Source organism: Epinephelus moara, chromosome 15, assembly GCF_006386435.1.
Source record: "Epinephelus moara isolate mb chromosome 15, YSFRI_EMoa_1.0, whole genome shotgun sequence".
Classification (NCBI taxonomy): domain Eukaryota; kingdom Metazoa; phylum Chordata; class Actinopteri; order Perciformes; family Serranidae; genus Epinephelus; species Epinephelus moara.
In genome coordinates this window covers 240,701-266,465 of record NC_065520.1, presented here as the reverse complement: position 1 = coordinate 266,465, position 25,765 = coordinate 240,701, and the positions used below count along the sequence as shown (strand labels likewise).

Here is a 25,765-nt window from a genome sequence, read left to right as displayed (position 1 = left end):
GGCTTGGTCCAGATCTGCGACAGAGATTGAGTGAGGCCTTAGAAAGGTTTAATAAGGAGCCATGGTTAACACTTATCAAGGGGGAGAAATCTCATTTAGGATACTGAAGCTGACACCTGGGGTTTAAGCGGCTTTCTAAACTCTTAGCATGCCCACTTACGCATTTCTTTTCTAATTAAAAAAGACTGGTTCCCATCGCTTAGTTCCAATACACGTCACTCTCCAAATAACATAATAAGTATACGATGAAAACTTCAGTTTTTGCTTTCATCCAAATGGTTGAGTGATGCAACCCAAAAGCAAACCATTAATCATTTATTTGTCTCATGAAATCATACAAGGTACAACTCCAATGAAATGTGATCCTGTCAGCTCCTTCAACGTGTATGCGTCATAGTTTCTTTACATGTTTTGACCTCAACAAGACGACCACATGGTCAACAAGATAGCAGCCATCTCTGCCAAGTCAGTCTGCAGCCGATCCCGACACAAAAGTGGACAAGGTCCAAAACCTGATCACATGTTATGGTTGAAACCTGTTTATTTATGATTAATGATGTTTACAGTTTGATATGACAACACATTTGACCAATTTCAGCAACAGTAACAAGCTGAGACACTGTTTATAATTAGGAAGTACTCGTTTGGGACCTAACTGTCATTGACAATGTTGAGTTTTTTATACTTATCAGGTCCTACGGATCCTAAATAACTAGGAAAAATTAAAACTGCATACCAAACAAAAGTTCAGGTCTCAGGTCGATATAGCAGTGATCGATAGTCTTGTGGTGCAAGGTGAGCAGGAACAGGACAGGACCACACACTCTGACTGTCACACCAGTCCTTACTCACCATAAAGTACACGCCTACACTCCTGTCTTTCTCCAGACTCCTCTGCTCTATCAGATTGGCATACCAGAATAGAGTCACGTGGTTGCAAAGCGTTTTTTCGTCAGCGTCATTTAGCCAAGATCATTATAGTTCCTGATACCCCCTGAGAAACTGACGCAAGCACAGAGGCCATCCACTTTATTACCGTGCACTTCTACAATGGCAAGCAGGGTGCTAGTTTGGCAGAAAGAGCTGCGTGTTCAGGATCTCAGCTAGAGTTTAGCTCCTTTCACACATGCTCTGAAAACCTGAAATGATCTAGACATTACCTGGAGAATCTTTATGTGAGAATGCAAATGTAAAAGTATATCTTCATCTTCTTAAGTACAAAGTTAGTATTGTCCAATTGAGCCCACGTGTGAATGCAGGAGGTAACTGTCTGCAGAATTCATAGTGAGCAGGTGGACGTGTTGATGACTTTTCTATAATACGACTGGCATGTCGTGTGATCCACGTCATGTCCTGCCTCCTGCATGCTCTCTCCAAGCACCACTCCTCGCCTAAACCAAGACTCCTTTTGCGTGCTACATGTGAGAAGGACAAACTTGCCACGGTGCCTCTGATGTGTACGCAGAGATCGACACAGAGATGGTGTTGCTTTGTCCAGCTGTTTGGCTTGTAGCTGATGCCTGTCTTCTCCATCTTTTCCTCAGTGTTTACTGCGGTTTACATTTGAAAACTGCGGCCTGCCCAGCGAGCAGAGTCACATTAGAGGAGAGTTTACAGACGGGTTGATTTCCTCATGCCACTGATTGACTCACAGCCACACTCCACCACCATCCATCACCAACCACAATAAGCACCATCTACACTCGCAAAACACACATAAAAGCATAAATTTAGCACAAATGCAGTGGAGCTGACGGAGAGGCGACTGGAAATGTTTGTTCCCACGTCATCATCGTACTCCTGTAGTTTAACTCTCTAATAGGTGGTGTGTTTCTGGAGAGAATTCAAGCCCTCACTCCTCAACCACAAGCAACCTACCAACGACTTTATCACCCATGCCAAGGGAAAACCCTGACACAAACTATTATTACAGTACATCATCGGGTGCAGATTTACGGCAGCAGAGACAGCTGGGAAGATGAGCCACAAACTTAATAACTACACATCAAATTAGGTTTTACTTTTCAGGTGGAGGGGAGGGAACATCAGCGGCCAAACCTCATAATAATGCACTGGGAATGATTTGATTAGGAAAAACAGGAGTGCTGCCTGAAGCCTGTGTCCAACATGTATACCCTAGTGCTGCTACTATTTTCTACCTCGACTAGATTCATTTTTTAAACACAACAGGAGCTCCAAATGAGTTTTGGCTTCCTTCCAGGGCGTCTGGCGGTGATGATAAAGCTGCCAGCATTTGGCTCACGGCTCATGTTAATTTCCCATTGTGTTTAAAACAACAACACTGAGGTACTGCCATGCCAAACTGGAATGACAAGGAGGGTGAGACATTATTATTACAGCACGTTAAGAATCTGAGTTACACAAGTCCAGTCAAACAGAGGAAATAATCAATATCCAAGCCGTGTGAATGGACTGACAAGACAGCTCCACACTTGTTACCCACAGAAACTACTAATTTGGTGTACCACAGTGAAACAGAGGTACAGTCATTACCCTAAATGAGGCCCAGTAGCTCTTCCACTGCTGGCTCCACTAGCCTCCTCACTGGGGACCTCATTCACTGCGATTACACACAAAAAAATCCCATCTGCAGCCAGGCAGAGCGGACAGTGTTTGCTCACTCGCGCACTGCAAAAAGGCTTCAGTGGGAGACGGATGTGTGTCTGCATGCATCTTTCTCCCTCTCCCCCGGTGCTGCCATCCCCCTCTTTCTCTATCACAGCGAGCGTAACCCCGTGTCTCTTTTTCCCCCCTCAGCGGGGCCCCCTTCGTTTATTTCCTTCCCCCGTCCCGCTCCCATTCAGGGACAATCTCGCCGTAATTGTTTCTCCATCAGCAATAGCCTTCCACTCACTGAGTAATAATCTCTCTGTCTCGTTCGCTCGGTTCCCTCCTTCCTAGCTAGGAGGCAGCTGCGTCTGTGGCCCTGTCTTTGAACTTAGCATGTCTAAATGCTTCCACGTGGCTCCATATGCACACACCCACCTTTACAGCAAAGGGAAAAGCTTCTGCTGAAACAGCGCAACAGTCATACAGCGCCTTCTTGTTCACGTCTTACTCTGACTTGTTGCAAATAGAAGGCAAGAGACGCGATGTTTCCAGCTCGATGTTTTGAACTTATGACAGTGTGATACTTCATGAGGAAGTTCTCTTCATTTGCTCCACAGGCAGGTCAAACTCTGAGGTCAGTGACAGAGGGAAAAATACAGAGAAGTAGTTGAGAGGGAAGTCAGTTAGAAGGCCCTCTCTGAGGTCTCCAACCACAGGAATGAGACAGTGAATGCCAGCCATTACATAATACTGCACAGTTCCTCTGTGTGAGACTCTGGATGTAAGCTCGCTGCATCCACATGTCTCTCAAACGTGGGGTTTGGGACACCAAACAGGGTCCCAGAGATTTTTTTTGTTTGATACAGAATACAAAGTATAGTATACTGATTTATATAACAACTTTAATTGGTTGCTCCATCTCTGTTAATGAACTGTTTGACCCAGGAGTCATGCACCAGTTTCTATCACCATGACAACCATTAAAGGTATACCATGCAGGATTGTTGGTCACTCTTTGTAAACACACTCCCAAGGGAAAGCGAAAGTAAAAGCCAGCCCCAGATACACTCTCATTTGGCTTTTCCACTCAGCCCTGTGTCTCTTGATGCCTGCTGCTCATAGTCTGGCACCTGGTCTCTACCTTTCTATAAAGCCCCGACCTCACCTGAGCGCTGTGAGGGTACACGCCCACAAACATCCTGAACACAGACAATAAGAAGAAAATTGAAAAAATACAATCAGAGGGCAGAATACACTGCCACACACACCTAGTGGGTCATAAGTGATGACTGAGAGGGATTAGTACACTGTTTTTAGGAAAATCCTGCATTGTATATTTTTAAATTCGCACGTATCATAACTTGTGCCAACTGATTTAACTGGCCACACTAAAGGGAAAAACACACGTGTGTCCATGTACCAGTACCTTGAAAATAAAATCATTTTTAGGGATGCACGATATTGGATTTTATGCCGATATCCGATGTGCCGATATATTACAACTTATTTGACCGATAACCGATACCGATATCTATATATCCACTTTTTTACCGTCTAATTTTAGTGATCATCGAGTCTCCTCTGTGGTGGAATTATCATCATATTATGCAGACACAGGAAATACAATGCTTTTCAATGTATGTAATATTCATTTATTTACTCAAAATAAGAAAAAGCATGTTGGCTAATTCTGATAACGTGCCGATATTATATTACATCCCTAATTATTTTGGTTTGATGAAAATGAGAAGTTGGACAGAGTGTTGAGTATAGTTTAGTTTTATTTCTAAAGCTTTGGAAAATCAGGCACACTACACTAAATAATAAACAAGTATGAAGTCACACAGAATATACAGTTCATATTTTCCTATAATTTGTATATTTGGTCACACAGCTACATATGGAAATTGATAGTCTGCCTGGTAAGTGTTGGACATCTGTTGTTGCAAGACACTGCTGAACAAACTGTATCTTTGGACGTTGGTGATAACAAAAAAATAAAAAATGATCTCTGCTTGTAGTTACAGTTCACCACGAGGTCTCCTATGGGTTTAATCTCATGCTTCAGGTTAAGTTAGGTTAATAAAAAACATTTCAGGTTATGGTTTTGCCAAAGCGCCAAGAAAACACACATTAGGCACACAACACTTTGTGTGATGCAGGACGTAAGGCACCGCCCCCACGTGAAAAACCTTGTTTTTAGTGAGTCCCAAACAGGAAACTGGAGCTTACCAGCTTCTCTGGAGTTGGCTGTAAATAAACGCCCCCAGTTGATAACCGGAGCTCAACAGGGGCTCTGGAGAATGCTGTGTTTTCACAATAAAAGCTTAGCAGGTCTGCTTAATTGATAAACTATAAATTGCTGTTCGGGGAAGGGATTAAGCACAAGGTCAACTGTGGGAAGTAAAAAGGGTACCGTGGGCCCCGAAAAGGCCATTATGTTGAAATTTTCATAATGCAGTTGTGTGGAGGTGTGTGGTGTGACTCAGTGCTGAAGAGAGGATGATGCATCAGCCATGTATTTAAATGATTAAAAGAACAATACATTATTCAGTCGTGTTCATCCCCCGTTCCCATCAATGAGACATTCATGAAGGGGAGGATATTACATCAGTAAATCTCATCAAATATTTATTTTAATAGGACTGGAATTAACTAGTCTTTAGAGTTGGTGGAACTGCAGGGCAGGTCGTTGCATGCACACATGCACACTGGCCTATAAACTCACACGTCCATGTAACGCGCTTTAATGTGGCCCTTGTGAGCCCATATAAACAGCATCAATATAGGTTTAGTATGTAACGGTGCTTGAGTGAGCAGGGACTGGGGGTTTCAACACACACACACACACACACATACACACACACGCCTCTGCGGACGGTGATGGATGAGGTCTGCCAAAGCTACTGTTGGTTCTGTAAGCGCTCCAAGAAAGCAGAAAGAAAGGAGATTATTTGGAGGATCAGAGATGAGGGTTTGGAGATGAGATGGATGGACAGAGGGAGAACGAAGAAAAGAAAAAACTAGTCTCTGCCATGCTGAGACGGTGGGTCGTAAATGATGTGCAGAGATCACAAAGTGTTTGAGCCTCACCCTGAAATAACTACATTTTACTGTCCTTAAACATCACCTTGGCTCTACCCACACATCCAAACCACTTTAACTTAACTGCCAGGAATCCTGCCAACTCTAGAAGTCATAAAGAAACACGATCATAGTTTGGCTCCAAGCTCCAAAACACACACATCTCTTATCACTTTGTGCTTGTCTGTGTCTCTTCTATCTCCAGTGTAAATGTCAGGGAATAAAAGCAACTCTGTGGTGGAAATAACTCAATCTCAGCTGAGTCTGAACATGCTTCAGGGTAAAGCACGGCAGCAGAGGACACACAAATATCTCCAAATTCAATTTGAGGACTCTAGCCGGACAAAGTTTTGTTGCTCTACCCAAAGCTTAAAATAACTTTAGGAGTTAGTCTAGATAAGATTGTAACTGTCTGGTTCTGTGCATACTAATTCACAAATGGGAGGCCGCTGTAAAACTAATTTCCTCTGTTTATGTTAGGGCCAAATAACCAAGGTCTCAGCTGTGCAAGCACAACAATGAGGCAGTAATACCTCTGCTGTGGAGGAGGGATGACGCACAGTTAACACACTGATGTGCAGCAAGCTAGACTTAAAGGAATACTCCATCCCCCAAATGAGTGTTTGTATATCAGTCACTAAGCCTGTTCTATATCTACATAAATCAACAGGTGATTTCCTTCTTTTAGCAAAATCCTAAATGACTGAGTTGGGTTTTTTTCCACCTTGACCTTTATGCTCTGCCATTTCTCCTCTAATTATCACGCTGTAACCTGTGACAGGCTGCTATTGTACATTCGAGCCGCAAGTGTAATGTAGGTGTACTTTACCAAAGGTTTATGACAAAACGACACCGACTCCCATGTGGGCACGGAGAGAGAAGAGAGGGAGAGACGCTGTGCTGCTGCCAGAGTAGCCGCTGAATGAGTTCCCTCTGAGCCGTGAGTCGCTAAAAGAGTCTGAGAAGTCCGGGGCTGTTCATGAAACATTCAGGACGCCACAGTTTATTCCACTCTACTGAAGCTGCTCCTCTTTCTGGAACCACCGTGAAGTCTGTAATCATTTCGCTTTCAGCCATGATTGTTGTTGCCGTGGGTAACAGTATGACGTCAATGTCAACAAGTAGAAATATCGCAAGGATCAGGATATTAAATTTTTCATATGATATTAAAAATGATACTGGTGTTATTGTGAACGAGACGATACGGCACACCTAGGGAACAGTTTATTTTCATCATTTATTTCACTACAGAAGAGAGACCAATGTGAGTTATGGAATGGAATCAGGCAGACGATGGACGGCAAACCAGATGTCATTTTAATGGATGGGATGATAATGGGACCTAATAATTTCATTTAAAATACTTTAGTTCATTCTTTTTAAGATTATTTTCTCGGCTTTTTGCCGTTATTTGACAGGACAGCATCAGAGTGTGAAAGCAAAGGGTCGTGGGCTGGAATCAAATCTGCATCTGCTGCGGTAAGGACACAGCCTTTACAATTGAGGCGCCTGCTCTACCAGGTGAGCTACTGGGTGCCCCATTTTACCCCATTCTTAATGAATATGTCAATATGTCATGTGCATTTTGTTTCATGTTTGTTTTTTCCGTACCGTCTAGACCAGGGGTAGGCAACCTGTGGCTCCGGAGCCACATGTGGCTCCTTGAGCCTTTGAGAAAAGAAGTCTACGGAAATTCATTCTATGAATCCAAATGTTGCTGAACCTCGATAGCAGTGGCTGGTTAGCTATGGATGCCAAATCCAAAAAAATAAATTGAATAAAATAGAGAATGTAGTAGTGCGTGGACAGATTTGTTTGCTCTCACTGCCAGCTCTGCAAAATTTAAGTACCTGATAATCATAGATAGTGCCCTGCACAGTGTCCACCTTGTGGTAAAACATATTAACAAATGCTTATTTAGACCATAAGTATATGCTAATTTAGACTTAATAGGCTATTTACCTTGATTATAAGGCTCAAACATGTTTTGCGGCTCCACACAGATTTTATTCTTGGTCAAAAATGGCTCTTTTAATGGCAAAGGTTGCAGACCCCTGGTCTAGACAGTGTTGTCTGTCTCCCGTCCTTGACATGAAAAAGGTTGAAAACACCAAAGTCACACAATAACACAAACTAATTGAGGCAGAGGTAGACCGGCAGCTCCTGTGTTCAGCTATTTGAAATTACAGTTTTTGTCAGTGGAATCAAAGCATTTGCACAGCCTGGTGGAAGACCTTTAAAACATTATATATATGCATTCAGATCAAAAGGAACAAACATTAAAGGGTGGTTTAGGAAGAAATAAAGATAGAAGTTATGTTCAGACAGCCTGTCTTTGTATCCTTCTGTAGCTTCATTGCTCCTTTTGTCTTCTAAAACGCTTCTTAAAAGGTGTGACTGACTCCCGTCTTATTCCTCATTCATTTATTCCCGAGGTAGCCGACAGGACAAAGGCCCATCCATTTGAAATGTCAGCGTCTCCACATCGGAGCTACAGCGTGAACATGTGTGTGTGTGTGTGTGTGTGTGTTCCTGCATAATGTAGCAGGGGACCTGTAGCTCATTTATCACAGGCCTGGGGGGACTGCTAGTCTATCAAATGATGTTGTCTGTAAAGCGGTTCTAATCCTCATAACCCTCCCCCCTGTTGCCCTGTAGCTTTTCCCTGCTCTCTTTCTGACACACACACACACACACACACACACACACACACACACACACACACACACAAGGTCAAGAACCATGCAGATCTTTATAAAGCCGCAATCCAATCATGCAACAAAAACCCCGCAGTGATCTTATTGCACCTGAACAGAAACACCTCCCACACACATGCAAACACTAAAACCACGTCCTGCCTCTCCTGCTCTCTGATTTTAAAGCTCCTGACATCCACTGAGAAGGTCAGTCTCAGTGTGTGGATATACTGGATGGTCTTGCAGGGATTAAGGTCAAGTAAGCAGGCTAGACAAGGAAATATCAACCAATCAGACACCACTGATTGATACATGGAAGAGCCCCATACTGCCTCGGTGTTATATCATCCTTGAGACTTAACTGGATGCAAGAGTGAAAGCTCCGTCAGATATTGTGGAGAGGGTTATTCTCTCAGATTGCTCGACACCATTTTTAGACGAGATATGCAACAGAAAGAAGGTGTTCATAAAGCAAAAAAAAGGATGAAGACAGTTGTGTACAGAGCCATGGCCAAGTAAATCCATTGCTAGTGCATATTGTTTAAGAGAATATTAGAGATCCATTCTAAATTTTATTAAAACAGACATAAACCAAGATAAAACAAGATCCCAGAAAACTCTAATTAATGCAAACTTGTTGCACTGCATCCACTTTTTGTAACGTGTGATGTGATTTGTAGTGTTTGTCACATGATTTTGTTGTTTGGTTAAAAGTTGTTTTGTATTTTTCATTTACTTGTATTGATGTGAAACAGCTGACGTCCTGGGACACAAGGCAATAAAGTCAAATCAAATTAAATCAAAACAAAATGGAGGTCCACTAGAGAATGAGACGTATGCAGATCTTGGCTAAAAAGATGTTAAAAACTTGGCTGTGATGGGGATGCTGGCTCCAAAGTTTCCAGACTTGACTGGATCAAGACTGTTTGTTTTCCCTGCTCTTTTTACACAGAGCAAAACATATCATTTAAACTCACTGTCACATTGTTTGCTCTTCTTCCCCGGCGTTCCTCTCTCTGTAAAACTCAAGTTTATGTTGTTCTGGTTTGGGTCCAGATCCAGTTGAGGGATGCGTCTTGTGAAATTCTATATTTTTCCCTATTGTAAACTAACAAAAAAAGGACAAAAACCAACAATGTGTTCGTCCATCTATCTGTACTTGCCAACGTCTTCACAATGTCTGTGGTCCTAAACCCCAAACCCATTCATTCCTGAGGGAGTAAATCTGTGCAAAATTGTTTCCAAAACAGCTGAAGGGACTATTTTCTGCTGCGGATTAAAACACATCTGGTGCTGCAGTGAGGATTTTCAGCAGCAGAGTGGTTGCAGCAGCGTTTTTGTTTGTTATAATGAAGGAACGTGTCAACCAGAGCTTGTTGTGGCTCATTAATGTGATTTTAATAGTTTTTGGACAACAATAGAGCCCTGCTGCACAGAGGAACAAGATACATTAGGTTTCAAAGACAATAAAAAAAAAAAACCTCTTTTAAGGTGGTAGTAATCTCACTAAAAGGAATATCCCTAAAATAAATTTTGAGAAACAGGTGTGAGTTATAGTAAAGTGCAGTCACTTGTTCCTTTTCGCTGAGTTTTAATAATCTTCACCACAAAAACCAAAATGGTTTCCTTTGGAAAATTCCCCTCCATGACTGCATGCTGCGACCTCGTGATAAACTGAGGGAATCTGGGGCAGGGAAGCTTTACTGGTGAAAGCAAACAATCATGCAACAAAGTTTCTCTCTCTGACATACAAGTAAACACTGCAGCTGTAACGGATTAAAACTGTAATGAAATCAAATATCAAAAAGGACTGAGTCAAAACGGCACACACTGTGGCCACAGTGAGAGAAAATGAGGTTAGGGTTGAACTTGTGGGAGAGGCATCCGCACACAGGCTCTGTGAATGGTTTCACTGATGCTGAATTACATCCAAGCAGGTGAAACCAACTGAAAGCAAATGAGTAACACACATCCGCCTTTATTCACCATGCAGGCAAATACAGACACACACACACACAGCACATCCTCTCCACCTTCAATTATTCACCAGGTGGGAGTGAGCGACGACGTTCTGCACTCACACACTCCTTCACCACGCTGCTACCAGTCCACATTAATAATGAAGCCTCCTTTGTGTGTGTGTGTGTCCACTAATGCATTCTGTGCCAATGTCATGTCATGATATTTTATTGATGTAATGTATATTCAAACAATGTACAAAGTCAGCTGAGAGAAGAATGACGATGACATTAAGAAATATGACTTATCAATAAACAACTGTCTTACTGTGTGATATACGCAGAAGCTGATTGGCCAATGATTCCCGTCATTCCATGAGAGGGAAAAGCTGCATTAGATTTAAAAGGTATTCAGGCTCTTTGCCTCTCAAGAGTCCCGATAAAATTCTGGAGGATCTCCTTTTGTTCTAATGGATTCCACGTTCCCTCTCGTGGGAATCTGGCTAATAGAGTCCGTCCACATTCCCGACTGAAAGCCCGAGGATACAGCTGATTTCATAAACAACAGAATTATCATAAGGACGCAGAGTTTTGAGGATGAAAAAGCCTGAGCCCTCAGGGTCAAGCTACCTGGATCTAAGAGATGGAACTTTATTGAAGACGCATGTTGGACCAAAATGTTTTGAATGATGTATCAGTATTTGTGTTCAGATGAGTTTAGGTATTGGAAGAGAAAAATTGGAGCATCCCTATCTGCCCTGCTGAAATATATAATACATCACAGTACCTATGATGTGAGAAAAGCACAATGGAGACTGAACTGTGAGGTCTTATTTGCACAAAAAGGCCATGCTGGGCTTTTCCAAACCCAAAATAAGTGGCAAATGGGTTTAAAAGAAAAGCATGTTGCTGCAGAGGTCATTTAAACATGGAGTGAAAAGGGTTAAAATTCAAACATCGACCATGGGAAGCTCAGGTCAACACTACAACAGCACCACGGCATGCCAACACTGACGCTTTAAACGGATGGTTTGCATTTTTTAAGTAGGGTTGTATGAGGTACCTCTCCAGCATCAGTATTACCTACAGTAGATGGCAGTCGGCACGCTCCCAGTGTGGAGAAGTGGACAGAGGTACCACCATGGAAGCGAAGCAATGTCCTGCTGTGGACAGGGGCTACAGGAAAACACAAATCCCTAACAGTTTAAAACACTAAAGTCACCCTATAAGACTAACAAGCTAACTGATCGAAGCAGCAGTAAACGAGCAGCTCCTGTGTTCTGTGAGGTAAAATTACTGTAAAATATTATAAATACTACATACTCTTTGACTGATGTAGATTTTTTCGGTGGCTAAAATCCATTTTGCTGCTGACCCCCGTCCACAGCAGGACATTAGTCTGCTCGTCATGCCTGCTTCTACAAACTGGGGGCATGCCGAACACCATCTATTGTAGGTAATACACTGACCATGGATAATATACAACCCCACTTCAAAATGTCTGAACTATCCCTTTAAAGTGTAAAAAAGTCCCGTGTTTTGGATCTTGAGGATGTATGGCTCCTGTTCTGCAGCCCCCTGGCTGAGGCTTTAAGATAACAGGCTCAGTTAATGAGCCAGCCTGTAGTGACAAAAGGCCCAATCCAGCGCCAGCGTTAGTGTGGGCTGCAGGCTTATCTCTTGATTCACACGTTAGACTACACCTACTGCACAAATACACTGGCAGGCATTGTAACAGGAAAAAGACAGAGTACGTGAGTCAAGCTCAAGAGACAAAGCCTCCCCTATTTCTCTCAGTCTGTGATAAGCACTGAAAACATCGTAAGTCATTAATTTGGTTGGTTCGCTTTCAAACCATTCCTCAGCTCCTGCTCAGGTCTCTTTTCCATCAGTCCTCTGATCATTCTATCCGTCTCTACAACTCCCTTCATTATTATTCTGGGTCCAGTCCTCTACCGGTGCACATTTCGCTCTTGTAACAGCAACCAAACAATCTCAGCTGAGAACAATGGTGTGTGAGTGCAGTATTAGTATTTTGTCATGCTGCTGTTGTTCACTGACGCTCTCCTGTGGTCTGAGACGTGACGTCTAAATACGTTCCACAGACATCAGGCATTTCATTTGTACGTGTGTGAAAGACTGAGGGTAGAAAAACATAGTTGGATGAGGTTGTCATGAGGCGTTGAGGAGTCCTGCTGCTGCTTTGTGGGTTCTTACATCAATTTGAGAAGACATCAATTTAGGATTTTGGAAAATGCTAAAAAAAAAAAAAACCCACACACATGCAGATGACACCCCTCTCACACAGACACCAGATCCCAGCCCTCTGTCAAACTGTCCAGAGACACATCCCGAGGCACCGACACACTAACAACCACATACATTCTTGGCATTTTCCACAAGAGCCAATTACGGCTCCCCAAACTGGCAGCTCTGGATGTTCTACAAGCCAGCTGAGACAGTGACTCGCTGCAATCTTTCTTAATTATCATCACAAAAAACTCCCCGAACTTTAAGCTGATAATACAGCGGCTGGGTTTTCTGAAAGGCGTGCAAATTGCCGAGAAGGGCATGGAACCAAACTCTCTGTCAGTTTGCGGCAGGCATTAATTCAGAAATTCAGGACTACTCCCACCCGGAGATGACATACCAAAGCACCGCAGAACCGAGGTCATTAAAGCTGCTGCATGTGCAGCCTCTCAGAGGACCCTGCATTAGGAAGCCAGGGAGCTGCTGTAGACAAACACATGCCTCAGACTCACTTACATGGAAGCACACACCCTCAGTGAAGCTCGCAGAAGGATTCAAAACACATGCAAATACTTTAGATGACTGATCAGGGTGAATACTGGCCAATATCTGCAAAGAATATACAGTTGTGTTTGCTTGTGACTGAGTAAATGAGAGAATGACAGACAGAGGACAGCCTATAACATGTCATGGGAACATATATTTTTAGCTTCAGCAGTGTTGGTGGGAAACCTGTCAGCATTAAAGGGTAGGTTCTGAATTTTTCAACCTGGACCCTATTTTTCCATATCTTTGATTCTTAGTGACTGATGGAGAGGACAACTTTTTAAATTGGTCCAGTATTGAGTGACAGCACTGCAACAAAACAGGCTGCAATGTAAACACTTCGGGAAGGTTTGAACCGCCAATTAACACTCACTAAAAGTGCTTGCTTTTGCTACTGACGGGCTCAGATTGTTATTTTAAGTGTTGGACAACATTGTGGTAAGGATCCCTACAGAGATAGACCTTTTCCTTAAAGAGTAAGATCCTTAGTTTAACTAGAAACAGCCCCAAAATGGCCATCGGCAAACCCACCAGACTCCATTTCAATAAACAGTAATTTTACCATCGTTAAACAGACTTGATTCAAGGTTGACTGAAACAAAATAAAATTCACAAAAGCTGCCTTGGTTAGTCTTTCTACTCTTCCAACAATCAACAACTCTGATTTAGTTGAAATAAATCCTTATTTCACCCAGTTAGATGTGGAAAATAGGCTGTCTGTATACATGCTAAAATTACTGTTTTTTTAAATGGAGTCTGGTGAGTTTGGGGACTGTGATTTTGGGGCTGTTTCTGGTTAACCAAAAAGGATCTTAATCTTAAACAAAAAGGTCTATCTCTGTCAGGATCCTTTCCATAATGTTGTTAGACACCTAGAGTAATAATCTGAGCCTGTCAGTGGAGAGACAAGAACTTTCAGAGGGCGTGAATTGTGAACATGCCCAGTGTTTACACTGGAGCCTGTTTTTGCTGCTGCTGGCTGCAGCACTCTTTAAATACTGGACCAACTTCAAAAATCATTATTCCCATTAGTCACTTAGACACAAGAGCATGGGAAACTACAATCCAGTTTAAAAGATACCAAACTTACCCTTTAAACCAACACACAGAAAGCAGAGGATGGGATACAGTGAGAGACAATGACAGAGGGGGAGCAAAGGCTGCAGCGTTTCTGTCTATGAGGAAGGATCACGGGTCTGTAGGTGTGGTGTGTTTAGACAGGAAGCTGGCGTCTATCCCACTTCCTGTGTACCTCCAGGAAGTGGAGATAAGACTAAAGGTAAATGGAGCATATTGAGCCATCCTCTTGCAACCAAAACTAATAATGGATTGATGGGGTTCCAGCAGGACGGAGATAAACAGAAAACAAAACTTATGCCTGTACTCACCGATATCTGGAAGACTTCCTGTGTGTCATCGAGCATCTGAACCCTGATGGAGACTTGTCGTCCCGGAGCCTGGACAGGAGGACGCAGGCCTGGCTCCAAGGTGGACACCCCGAAACTTTCAGGGGCGCCCAGCCTCTGTCCGGCTGTAGACGGCCTGTCCGCTGGTTCGACCATGGTGACGGACGCTACAGTGAGGGGCTCTCGAGCTGCAGGCACCTCTGTTCAGGTCTGGAGGAGAAAGAACAGAACATTTTCACTCAAAATTCGGGGTGCAGTTTGCGTCTCTTTATATGCGTCAAGCCAGGAAAGCCAACAAACTGTTCAGTCTGTGATTTTAGGGTTATTTTGGGCTTCTAAAATACACAGCAGGCTGTTTTAAGCCTGAAGGATCAGGCATTTCCTCTCACATCCAAGCTTCTAAATAGGCCCTCATCCTAAATAGCATCACATCCGGTGTTTTGGTAAGTTTATATACTTGTATTCCTGTAATCTTTGTATAAGAATTGTCAAATGCCTTTGGCTTTTAAGAAGAAAATGAAGGCTAAAAGTTGCATTCTGGTTCTCAAATGTGGAAAAATACAACATTTGTCTCACATTTAAAGGGAGTCAGGGATTCTGATGTAGAAAACATTGCTTGGAGGGAAACTTTGGGCTTAATTAGATCAAGAAATGTGCGAAGAATCCTGCCACGTTTATTCAGTCTAGGTTAAATTGGCCTTGCACAATGTAAAAACCACAAGACATTTAGTCAGGGATTTTTTATTAGTTTGGATGATGAAATGACCAGAACAACCTCATACAAAATGACAGCTTCAGTTAGAGTTTGGCCAGTGCACAAAGAAGCAGACAGACATGTCTCACACCTCACTAGACACACACTTATTCCAGCTGTGGCACACACAGGTGGGATTTCCTATGAAGCAAACACAGAGCTGTGTTTAAGGCCAGTTCAGACATGAATCAAAGCTTCACACACAAGTAGGGCAGATGAGATACGGTCTGACAACACACAAAGACGCTCACCCACCCCCCCGCCCCCGCCCCCGCCCCCCCTCCTCTGCTCTTCTTTCAGACACACAAACTTTTCAGCGCCCCCACCTCCATCCCACACTTGATAAACCTCAACCTCAGACAATAAATATGCTCTCAGACGGTTGGTGACATCACAGCTGAGGAATGTTTTAGAAGACAGTCAAGGGGCAATGCACGGCTGAGGGTGTACACGGTTGAACTGCCCCGACGTACAAACACACTGGTGATGTGAGGGCATGGGTCGTGTATGGGACAAGGCTGTCCTCAGTTAAGTCATATTTGGTCACCATTTCTTGTTAATTAATCATTTATTCAATATGTCGTGAGGGACCTATTGGACATCATGATAATTAACAGGTTTTCAGATCTTTGTTTGTAGTCACAAGTCTTTCCCAGAGCAGCATGTCAGGTCCATATTTCAAGTCCAAATACAGTATGTCATTGAGGTTAATGGGGTTATCTGATTCCAGAGTCTCGTCCAAATGTGCCTGAGAAATACAGCCTTCTTTTGCCCAAATCTGGAGAATAAAGCTGGTGTGTAATTTGCGGTCTTTTGGGGACTATCCTTAAAATCCACACAGTGCCGGTCACTTTTCTCTAAGAGGCAAAGACGGGAAGTACAGTGACGCGATGGTGACGCCTCTGTGCATCATCTATTTTGGGGAGATGGTGCAGGCTCATCATACAGAGCAGAGCTTAAACACTTTATTGAATAAAGACAATGAATCAGTGATTAGTATGATGGACACTCAGAAAAAAGGCAACTTCAATATGACATTCTGGCTGGGTTGCACTGAAATTCTGGGCCATTAAAAATGTTTAAAATATCAATTTGGCAGATCAACTGGACCCATACTAATGTTTTTGTTGTTATTTATTACCCTTTTTGTGCCAGGGAAACATATTTCTCAACTGTATTTATTCAAGATGCTTACCAAAAATTTAATTTTCCAAGATAACAGTGCTCTTGACTTTCACAATACTCTTTGGTAAAGAATGCGGATATGATGCAGTGGCACAGAGGAGGAGAAACTTTTCACCGTAAGGTGAAAGATAAGAAACAATAAATTGTGAAGACAATAAAGCCTCCACAGAAATAGCATTTTAAGTCTTGTGTGTAATTTATCATTCAGGGATTTATACTTTGGGATTCATCCTGGCTTCATATGAGCAGAGGAAATCTCTGCTTGTCGCTAGGCTACTTTATACAATGTAAAATACCATAGGCTTGTGCTAATAACGTTAGCATGTTATATTTGGTTGGAAAACGTGTTTAGTATAAGATAATTGTTTTGTTGGTGAACCTTGTGAGTTGTAATGGACCCAAATTATATACTGTTACCTTTGTTAAATGTTGCTGTTGTCCCTGGTTTTATATGAGAGTAGGAAAAGATTGCTAGTTGCTAGGCTAATTCATACAATGTAAAATGCCATGGGCTTGTGCTAAAACCATTAGCATGTTGTATTTGTGGGGAAAAAGTGTCCAGATAAAGACAAGTGTTTGTCTGTGAATGCTGCGAGTTATAGTGAAGCTGATTTGTGTACTTGTGTTTGAAACTGTCTCTATTAAGCCATGTTTAATGTGTGTTTTGGAGGTGTAACTGCAGAGTGACACAGAAATGCTCACAACAGCGTAGGCCACGTGCGTACGGTCTGCCACACAAGCATAAATCCTGCTTAAGGCTCAGAGATAACATCATCTTCTCTCTTCTGCTTGGCAGCGGTACACTTACAACTCACAGACACTTAATACGACACGGCCTTTGGCTTTTGTTTGGTGTTGTTTCACATTTCTGATCCGTCGTTAGCGCCATAAGCTTGTTTGCTACATTGCACTGAACATCCAGCTGAACCCCGTTCAAACTTCAAACTATAACTTCACATGAAAAAAAAGAAGCTAATCTGACTCGACTGGCACCATTACAAGTCGGGTAAAGCCTTAACTTAACCTTTGCCCAACACTCATTTTTACTGAATACAGCTTCAGATGTTTACGCAATAACGCATCACAATGTAACTCAGTGCAACCTCCATTAGTTCAAACTGCTAACAACTAACCACTAACGTTAACTAACTCTCCTCCTGCTGATTTCAATGCAACCTCTGTTAGCTGTTAGTTCCAATGTTCTGACAGAATAACCTACCAACACCATGTGCACATCTGCAGTGCATTTAAGAGGCAGAGGTGCTGGTTTCTACTTTTCCAACCACTCAAAGTGCTTTAACACGTTACAGTCACCCATTTTCACATATATTCACACACTGGTGGCCGAGGCTACCATACATGGCGTCACCTGCTACTCAGTAACCATTCACATGCACTCACACATCGATGGAACAGCCATCAGGAGCAATTTGGGGTTCAGTTTCTTGCCCAAGGATACTTCGACATGCGAACTGGAGGAGCCGGGGATTGAACTGCTGATCTTCTGATGAGTGGACAACCCACTCTACCTCTGATGCACAGCCGCCCCTATCCTCTATCAACTATTTGTGTCCATAGTGAGTTTACTGTGGTCCTTCATCCCAAAGGCATCCCAGGGAAGGTATCTGTTCATCCCAAATATGTTTTCTATTGTAGCCAGGATGACAGGATGCTTTTTGTTTTGAGCCCTCCTTTTTAGCTTGCGCAAAACTGATGTGACATGCTGAAAAGGTGATGACAGTCAGTCAACAAGCCAAGTGTCCACCTTACCAATGTTTGCCCGGTAAATCAGTGCATTCCTAGATTTTGGGCATAAAGAACTAGTGATGGGCAGCAATTTCTGACATCATAGCTGTGATATTCTCAAATTGGGAAAAAAATAACCAGCAGATTAGTGATAAGGCAAATAACTGTCAGCTGCAGCCCTTCAGCAGAGCTGTCAGTCCTCTGAAGGCCAGACAGTCCAAAGGAAGAGACCCCGGATATGGCACATAGCTAGTGAACGCCTACAAGCACCAGGGGAGCTGCTCTGCAACTGACCTCAGACCTCAGTGTCAAAGTGGACATCTTCTTACAACAAAAATATACTGTACGCTCCTCCTCGTGGTAACAAAATAAAAACAGTTTGCAGAGAAACTTCACCTTTGCTCTTTCACACCTAATCTACCCTTTTATTTCCAACATGAGAACAAAACCCTACCTTTTACTAATCCCTCCACCTGCACACACAAACCAGCAGCTCTCCTCCTCACCTCAGTGACAAAAGCTGAAACTGGAGCCCAGCCAAGGAAGTGACCCGATAATAAAGGGACCTGACATTCAAGTTACTCATTACACCTGTGGGAAAATTCCTTTGTTCTTGTGTGCTACTTCCCCACTGCGCTGAAACGAACGCTCTGCTCTGTTGTTGATTAGTCGTTCAGTATCAGCCGGTTTGAGTGTCTGAGAGTAGTGCCTGACAAAAAGAGGAAGTTCAGTCTCAAAGAAGTGCTTGAATTATCTCTTTTGTAAGCCTACATTCACTCAGTAAGAGTTACCCTTCACAACAAAACAAGTGTCAACTCAGAGCTTTATAGCTCTACCTAACCATTCACTAACAAGCAGGTGCCAATTACCCTGACAAACATCAGCACCGTTGGTTTGTCACCTACACATATTTAGTCTCTCAGCACATGGCAATCAACAGGGTACGTTTCAGACATTTTAAGACCAGCAACTAAAGCAAGAGAGTACCTTTCCATGGTTTAACATCCAGTGTCTAAAAAGCTCATCCCTGACCCTGCAAAGGCACCAAAACACTTTCACAGTTCTTTAAATGTGTTTTCCCTCATGAACAAACTCATAAATGTTGACTTGATTGATTCAAGACACTGAGAATATCCCACTAGCTGTTAATTTAGCGCTATCGCCTGCTTTCACAGCAAAAGAGTGGAAATTTGGAAGCACAAGTTTCATCATCTCCTCAGCAGAGGGTAGGGGATTATACATGCAGTTGGTTGTGAGGAATACAGAGCGAGCTGGTCACACAGGCACAAAGGAAGCCACTGTGGGAGCTTCCAGCAGCGGGGCTTTAAAACTCGCAGGGACCGAGGCCTCTCAAGCAGCCTTTGAACTGGTGTTAGCTGAAAGTTTCCCAAGAGTTTGTGAGAGGGAAGCCAGGCTCTGGGAATCGGATGTGAGCGTGTGTGCACGAATACATCTACAGAAAGCTTTATGTTTTACAGACATTAAGAGGTTACAAATCTGGTTTGAGTCCTTTTAATTATTTACTTTAATAAATAAAGACAGCACATATGTTACATACTGTTACATAATGTGGGCAAGAATATTCACATGGAGGTTGCATAATCTGTAACATTTGCCAGCTATAAAACAGGCCTGACATTCAACCCTTTGATAAATGGATTTTCAAGGTATCATGAGATAAAACTGCTGATTATATTCAGGGGAATATGACAACACATGCCAAGATTACAGAAACTGCTGTAAAAGTGGATCAGAGGTCACAAGCTCACACTGAAAAAGGAAGTGATGGGCATGCTGTATGTGCCACTAAGCTAACTGTAGCAGTGTTTCTATTGGAAATCTTGCACTGTTGATCATTTTAGCTACCTATATGTTGCATGGGTCTGCTACTAATGAGTATTTTTACTACTTAATTACATGACTGTTTTCTCAATGAATCATTTAGTCTACAAAATGTTGGAAAATATTTTAAAAATTGCAAATTCCTACAGCCCAAAGTGAGTTTAATGTCTTGTTTTGTCAGACCAACAGTCTGAAACCGAAAGATATTCGGTTTACTGCATGTTTAAAAGACAAAAATACTCATCTGGGAAGCTGGAATCAGCAAATTTTTGGCATTTGGCATGTAGTAAAGAACTTGATAATCAAAGTTGTTCATTTTCTTTGGTGTTATAGTGTTACAGCTTTGGGAAAAGTACAGGAATATTAGAGCTGCAACAATTAATCAATTAGGTGTCAGTTCTTATATTAATCAGCAACTTATATGATAATCAATTAAGCAATTTGAGTCATTTTCTTCAGAAACATAAAAGTTATTCATTCTTTTTCTGTGATCGCTTATCCTGATGGGGGTCGCGGGGGGCTGGAGCCTATCCCAGCTGACACTGGGTGAGAGGCAGGGTACACCCTGGACAGGTCGCCAGACTATCGTAGAGCTGACACACAGAGACAACCATTCATGCTCACACTCACACCTACGGCCAATTAAGAGTCACCAGTAAACCTGACCTGCATGTCTTTAGACTGTGGGAGGAAGCTGGAGTACCCGGAAAAAAAAACCACACTGACATGGGGAGAACATGTGAACTCCACACAGAAAGGTTCCCCGACCCCGGCGTTTGAATGCCCCACCCTGGATTCGAACCAGTGAACCCTCTTGCTGTGAGGTGGCAATGCTGACCACTGATGTACCACCGTGCCACCCCACTGCAATGATAAATTAACTATTGATTTAATTGATTAATAAAAATTTAGGGGAAAAAAGGCAAAATTCTCTGATTCCAGCTTTGTCAATGTGAATATTTTCTGGGGTCTCATTTATAAAACAATACGTAGGATCCATACTAAAAATGTATGCTCAGACAAAAGCCAAAAATGGTGTGATGGCATGCACCAAAAAATATTCAACAATTTCTACAATCAGGCTTACACCTCACCACCTGCGTCGCCAATTTCCCATCTCCAAAATGTTAGTAAGCATGAGTCAAAGCTTCGCCCATCAAGTCTGTTTTTATACATCACAACTTTTCCGTGCGAGGTGGCTTACGCCTTTTTCAGACCTCGTTTTGTGCATATGCTTACATGTTTATACATGAGCCTTGAGGTTTCTTTCTGTGGACAAAACAAGACATTTGAGGACCTCATGGGCTTAGATTTCGGGGGGGACTCAGAGGGACACATTCCCTTTAATATTTAGGACGTGCATTTTTCCCCCTCCCAATAAAAAGAAAAAAAGTAGCAGATGACTTTTACTTTGACATAATTAAAGACATTTACACCATAAACCATAACATTTTCTTGCCCCCCAAACTCCCAATTTCATGTGCGTCCCCCAAATAATCAACCGAAACCAACGCCCTTGGCTTTGGGAAACACTGATCAACATTTTGCTTTGATATACCAAACAACTTGCCAATTAATCGAGAAAACAATCGTCAGATTAATCAGCAATGAAAAGAATCATGACCTGCCATCCTAGGGATATAATTTGGAAAGACAGAATTGGCTTTACATTTGAAAATTAAAAGAAAACTATGTGGTAAATGTTCAAAATGCAAGGTCAACCTGCTCAGCTATTCCCGCCTGGTTATTGTCTGAACAAGGTCTTGCATTCACTGAGGAACGCTGTGGGATTCAACCAAAAGCTCTGGGAATACTGAAGCAGGCAGACGTTGCATTTAGAATATTTATCATATACTGTGCAGTATGTGCCGCAAAGGTCAAGACTGAGTCTCCATGAAAACTAATATGAAATGCTGGAAATGCAGATATGAGCGTGGAGCTCCAAGAGCCTCAGTTAAGAACCATCAAGGCAGCACATTAATCTCCTGATTGTGTTACTTGTTGCCATTTCAGCATCCAATAAACATCTGTATCTGACTAAACTGACAAATGACACCCTGAGGCGTCAACTACAACCTGACAAGCACAGGTGAGGGTGAGATCAAGGCCACAATCCAACGCGGCCCTTGACAGATCAATAGGCTGCGTCTGATACCTCATTTTATCAAGGTGACACTCTTCACCCGCTGAGCCATTAAGCTGCTCTGCTGCTCTCAGGAGAGTTTCTATTGTGAGGCTGTGTGAAGGAAAGGGAGTGTAACGCCAATTCTCCTGGTGTTATAGGTGTGATATTGATTTTAAAAGTGGACAGGGAACAGGGCAGCATAGTGATTAGGCACACCATGCTTCCCCCCCTAGCTCCACCAACGATTAAAGGTCCAGTGTTTAGGATTTAAGGGGATATATTGGCAGAAGTGGAATACAATACAATAAGTATGTGTTCTTAAGTGTATAATCATCTGCAAATAAGAATTGTTGTGAATTCGTTATCTTAAAATGAGCCGTTTTTATCTACATAAGGAGCAGGTGGAAATCACCATGCTGCACGGCCATGTTTCTACAGTAGCCCAGAATGGACAAACCAAACACTGGCTCTAGATAGGGACATTAACGTTTTCACATTGGCCACTGTAGTTAGCAGCCCCTCCACAACGACAGCGTCGCAAAAAACACTTTTTCTTTTACGTGAAACTGCTTTATTCAAGGTTTTTACCGCTTTAAATCATCTGTTTATTTTGGAGAGGAAGAGACCCCAGCAAATAATTTGGCTCCTGGTAACAACCTCCTGAACGTCTGGCTCTTAAGTTATCAGAGAAAAAAGTGAGCACACATTAGACATTGCTTCGGTAGTGGCCTGTCTCTGACATGCCAAACAGCATTGGAGAATCACTGATTTTTAACACGGAACTGCTTTGTGTAGTGTTTTTACCAGTTTAAATCACCTGGTCTGTTTGTCTTGGAGAGGAGGAGACCTCTGCCAATAATTCGGCTCCCTGTAAAAACCTCTTGAACGTCTGGCTCTTAAGTTATTAGAGAAAAAAGTGAGCACACATTAGACATTGTTTCACTCGTGGTCCGTCTCTGACATGCCAAACAGCATTGGAGAATCACTGATTTTTGACTTGAAACTGCTTTATTCAGTATTTTTACTGGCTTAAATCACCTTGTCTGTTAGTTTCAGAGAGGAAGCAACCTCTACGGATAATTCGGCTCCTGGTAAAAACCTCGTGAACACCTGGATCAGAAATAAGATGAGCACACATTTGCAGATGCTGGGCTCACAGCTTGCCAAAAAGCAAGGAAGACACACTAATTTCTAACATGAAACAGCTTAATTCAGTGTTTTACCAGTTTAAATCACCTGGTCCAACCGGGAGCACAATATGGTTGCTTGGTAAAAATCTCCAGTGAAGGAAATCTTACAGGGAGAAGTTTCAGCTGGTTGCAATCTGCAATCCTCCCTGCTAGGTGCTACCAAATCCCCCTAAATCGTACCCAATATTAATTTAGAACAAAGCTGACCCTAGGTGCTGCCTTCACTGACCCTATACCCTTGTCACCTTATGGGTGCCGTGCACATTATCAGCTGCCAGTGACAACACCAAGGAGGACCTAGGAGGCGCGATACTGCTCAACATGCAGCAGCTTTGTCAAGTGAAGTGAAACAGACACACCTCTAAATAAAGGTACACACATTAGAGTACAGTTGGCTGAGAGTGCAAGCCCCAGGATGTAGGTTAGCAGAGTAATCCTTTAGGCCAGAGTAAAGATGTCAGTAGGCTAAAAGGCAACCTGATCACACTCAAGAGACAGGGCTGCTGTGTGTGTGTGTGTGTGTGCGCTATATATTAATGTGCATGTGATGACAAAGACAAGGTTTGGTGAATGGAAAGGCAGCTGGAAAAAATCCACAATATAAAACATCACCAAAAGCACATGCCAGTTAAACACTAACATGCAGGAAATGTTAACTTTGTGTAAATGTTTGTAGCACTTCCTGGAGACCCTTGTCTATCATTAATTAAGCTTACAGTAAAAGAAGCTCTGTTGGACCTCCTACAGCTCAGCCGATTAGGAAAATGAACAGGCTGGCTGCAATGGAAGCGAGCTTATACTTTAAGACAGCAGGCTCGTCAAACATCACGCACTGTAGGAGCCAAAGTCTCTAAACTGGAAACGCATATTGTAACAAATGTAGCTGAATGTGAACACAAGTGAGCTCCACACAAGGAGCACCGGAGAGGCTACGTGTAACCTCGCTTCATAATCCGGATAGCATGATTTCCTTACCCCTCTCTTTCTTCAGGATCCACAGATTGTCCGTCTGTAGGAGCGTTTATTTCCGAGGCGGACGGTAAATCCCGCACCGAGCTCTAAGTTTGGGTCAGTGAGTCCTCTCCTCGCAGCCGAACCGCTCCCTCTCAGGTGGGACGTGGTTTCTGTGTGGTAGCCATTGAGACAATGTGGGAAACCGTGCATTGAGCTTTCTACTGGAACAATAAAGAGCTCCACACACCGCCTCCAGCACAGCGCCCCGGCTCCAGTGTCAGCCAGGCAGGGAGAGCGTGCAGCCAGGGCGGATGAACAGCGCCACCGCATGGGGGAGCGGGGAGATGACAGTGTGGAGGCAAAGGTCGGTACTGGAGTGCTTTATTTAAAATGCTCAAATAAATGGAGCCTCTCAGAAATATAATATAAAACATGTTTCTTGTCTTTATGGAGAATTAAACTGGCATAAAATATGGTTGCTTGGTATTAAATATTCTGCTATTAATTAAGTAAAAAATAATTTATTTGGGTTTTTTACACCATACAGAGTCAGTAAAACTTGTTGGAAAATTTAAGAGTAGAAATGTAGTATTTTAATATTTCTGTGGATTAGGAAAAAAAGTTTTAAACAAAGACAAAATCTAAAAATGGACTGACACCACATAAGTTAAAAATAAGAAGGTAGTGAAAATCGTATTTTAAAAAAAAATATATAAAAAAAAATCACCTAGTATGTGCATATAGTGTGTAACTTAAATGTATTTTATTATGGAAATATATATATATTTCTTGCACAAACACTGGCTATATACTTGTATACAGGCATGAATGGCTTAATGAACAGGCCTACAGAATTTCTACAAGAATTTCCCAGGAAGGGATCAATAAAGTACTATCTATCTATCTATCTGTCTGTCTGTCTGTCTGTCTGTCTGTCTGTCTGTCTGTCTACTGGGCACAGCCCCAGGGGTCCAAAGTGTTAGGGGGCCCCCTGGCCTTCACCTGCAAAATGGGACTCGAAGAGACATGTACTGCAAGGAGGAGACTTAGAATGACTACAAAGAAACATAAAATGACTACAAAGAAATGCACAACTGCAACACAAAAGGGTAAAACAACCACAAAGAGACACAAATTCATTATAACAGGGGAAAAATGACCACAAAGAGATGCAAAATTAGCAAAAAAAGATGCAAAGTGACCACAAAGATATGCAAAATTATAATATGGAATCTCAAACTGATCACAAAGAGAAGCAAAATCACCACAAAAAGACCTAAAATCACCACAAAGAGACACAAAATGACAACAAAGACATGCAAAATCACCACAAAAAGACATAATCACCACAAAGAGACGCAAAATCACAACAAAGAGACGCAAAATGACCACAAAGATATGGAAAATGATAATATTGAATCTCAAATTGATCACAAAGAGAAGCAAAATCACCACAAA

At 42.4% G+C, this 25,765-nt stretch overlaps 1 protein-coding gene across 4 annotated transcripts in view; it reads right to left on the bottom strand.

Annotated features, from left to right (window-relative positions):
• LOC126401816 (FERM, ARHGEF and pleckstrin domain-containing protein 1-like) overlaps positions 1-24,569 on the bottom strand; it is a 77,396-nt gene extending 52,827 nt beyond the window's left edge. For all 4 annotated transcript variants that reach the window (XM_050063325.1, XM_050063327.1, XM_050063328.1 and 1 more), the window contains exons 1-2: positions 24,329-24,569; positions 14,494-14,721 (exon numbers count right to left, since the gene is read on the bottom strand). In XM_050063325.1, coding sequence (XP_049919282.1) covers positions 14,494-14,667 — 174 coding nt within the window. In that variant the 5' untranslated portion in view covers positions 14,668-14,721; positions 24,329-24,569. The remainder of the gene's footprint in view (positions 1-14,493; positions 14,722-24,328) is intronic.
• Positions 24,570-25,765: the final 1,196 nt, after the last annotated feature.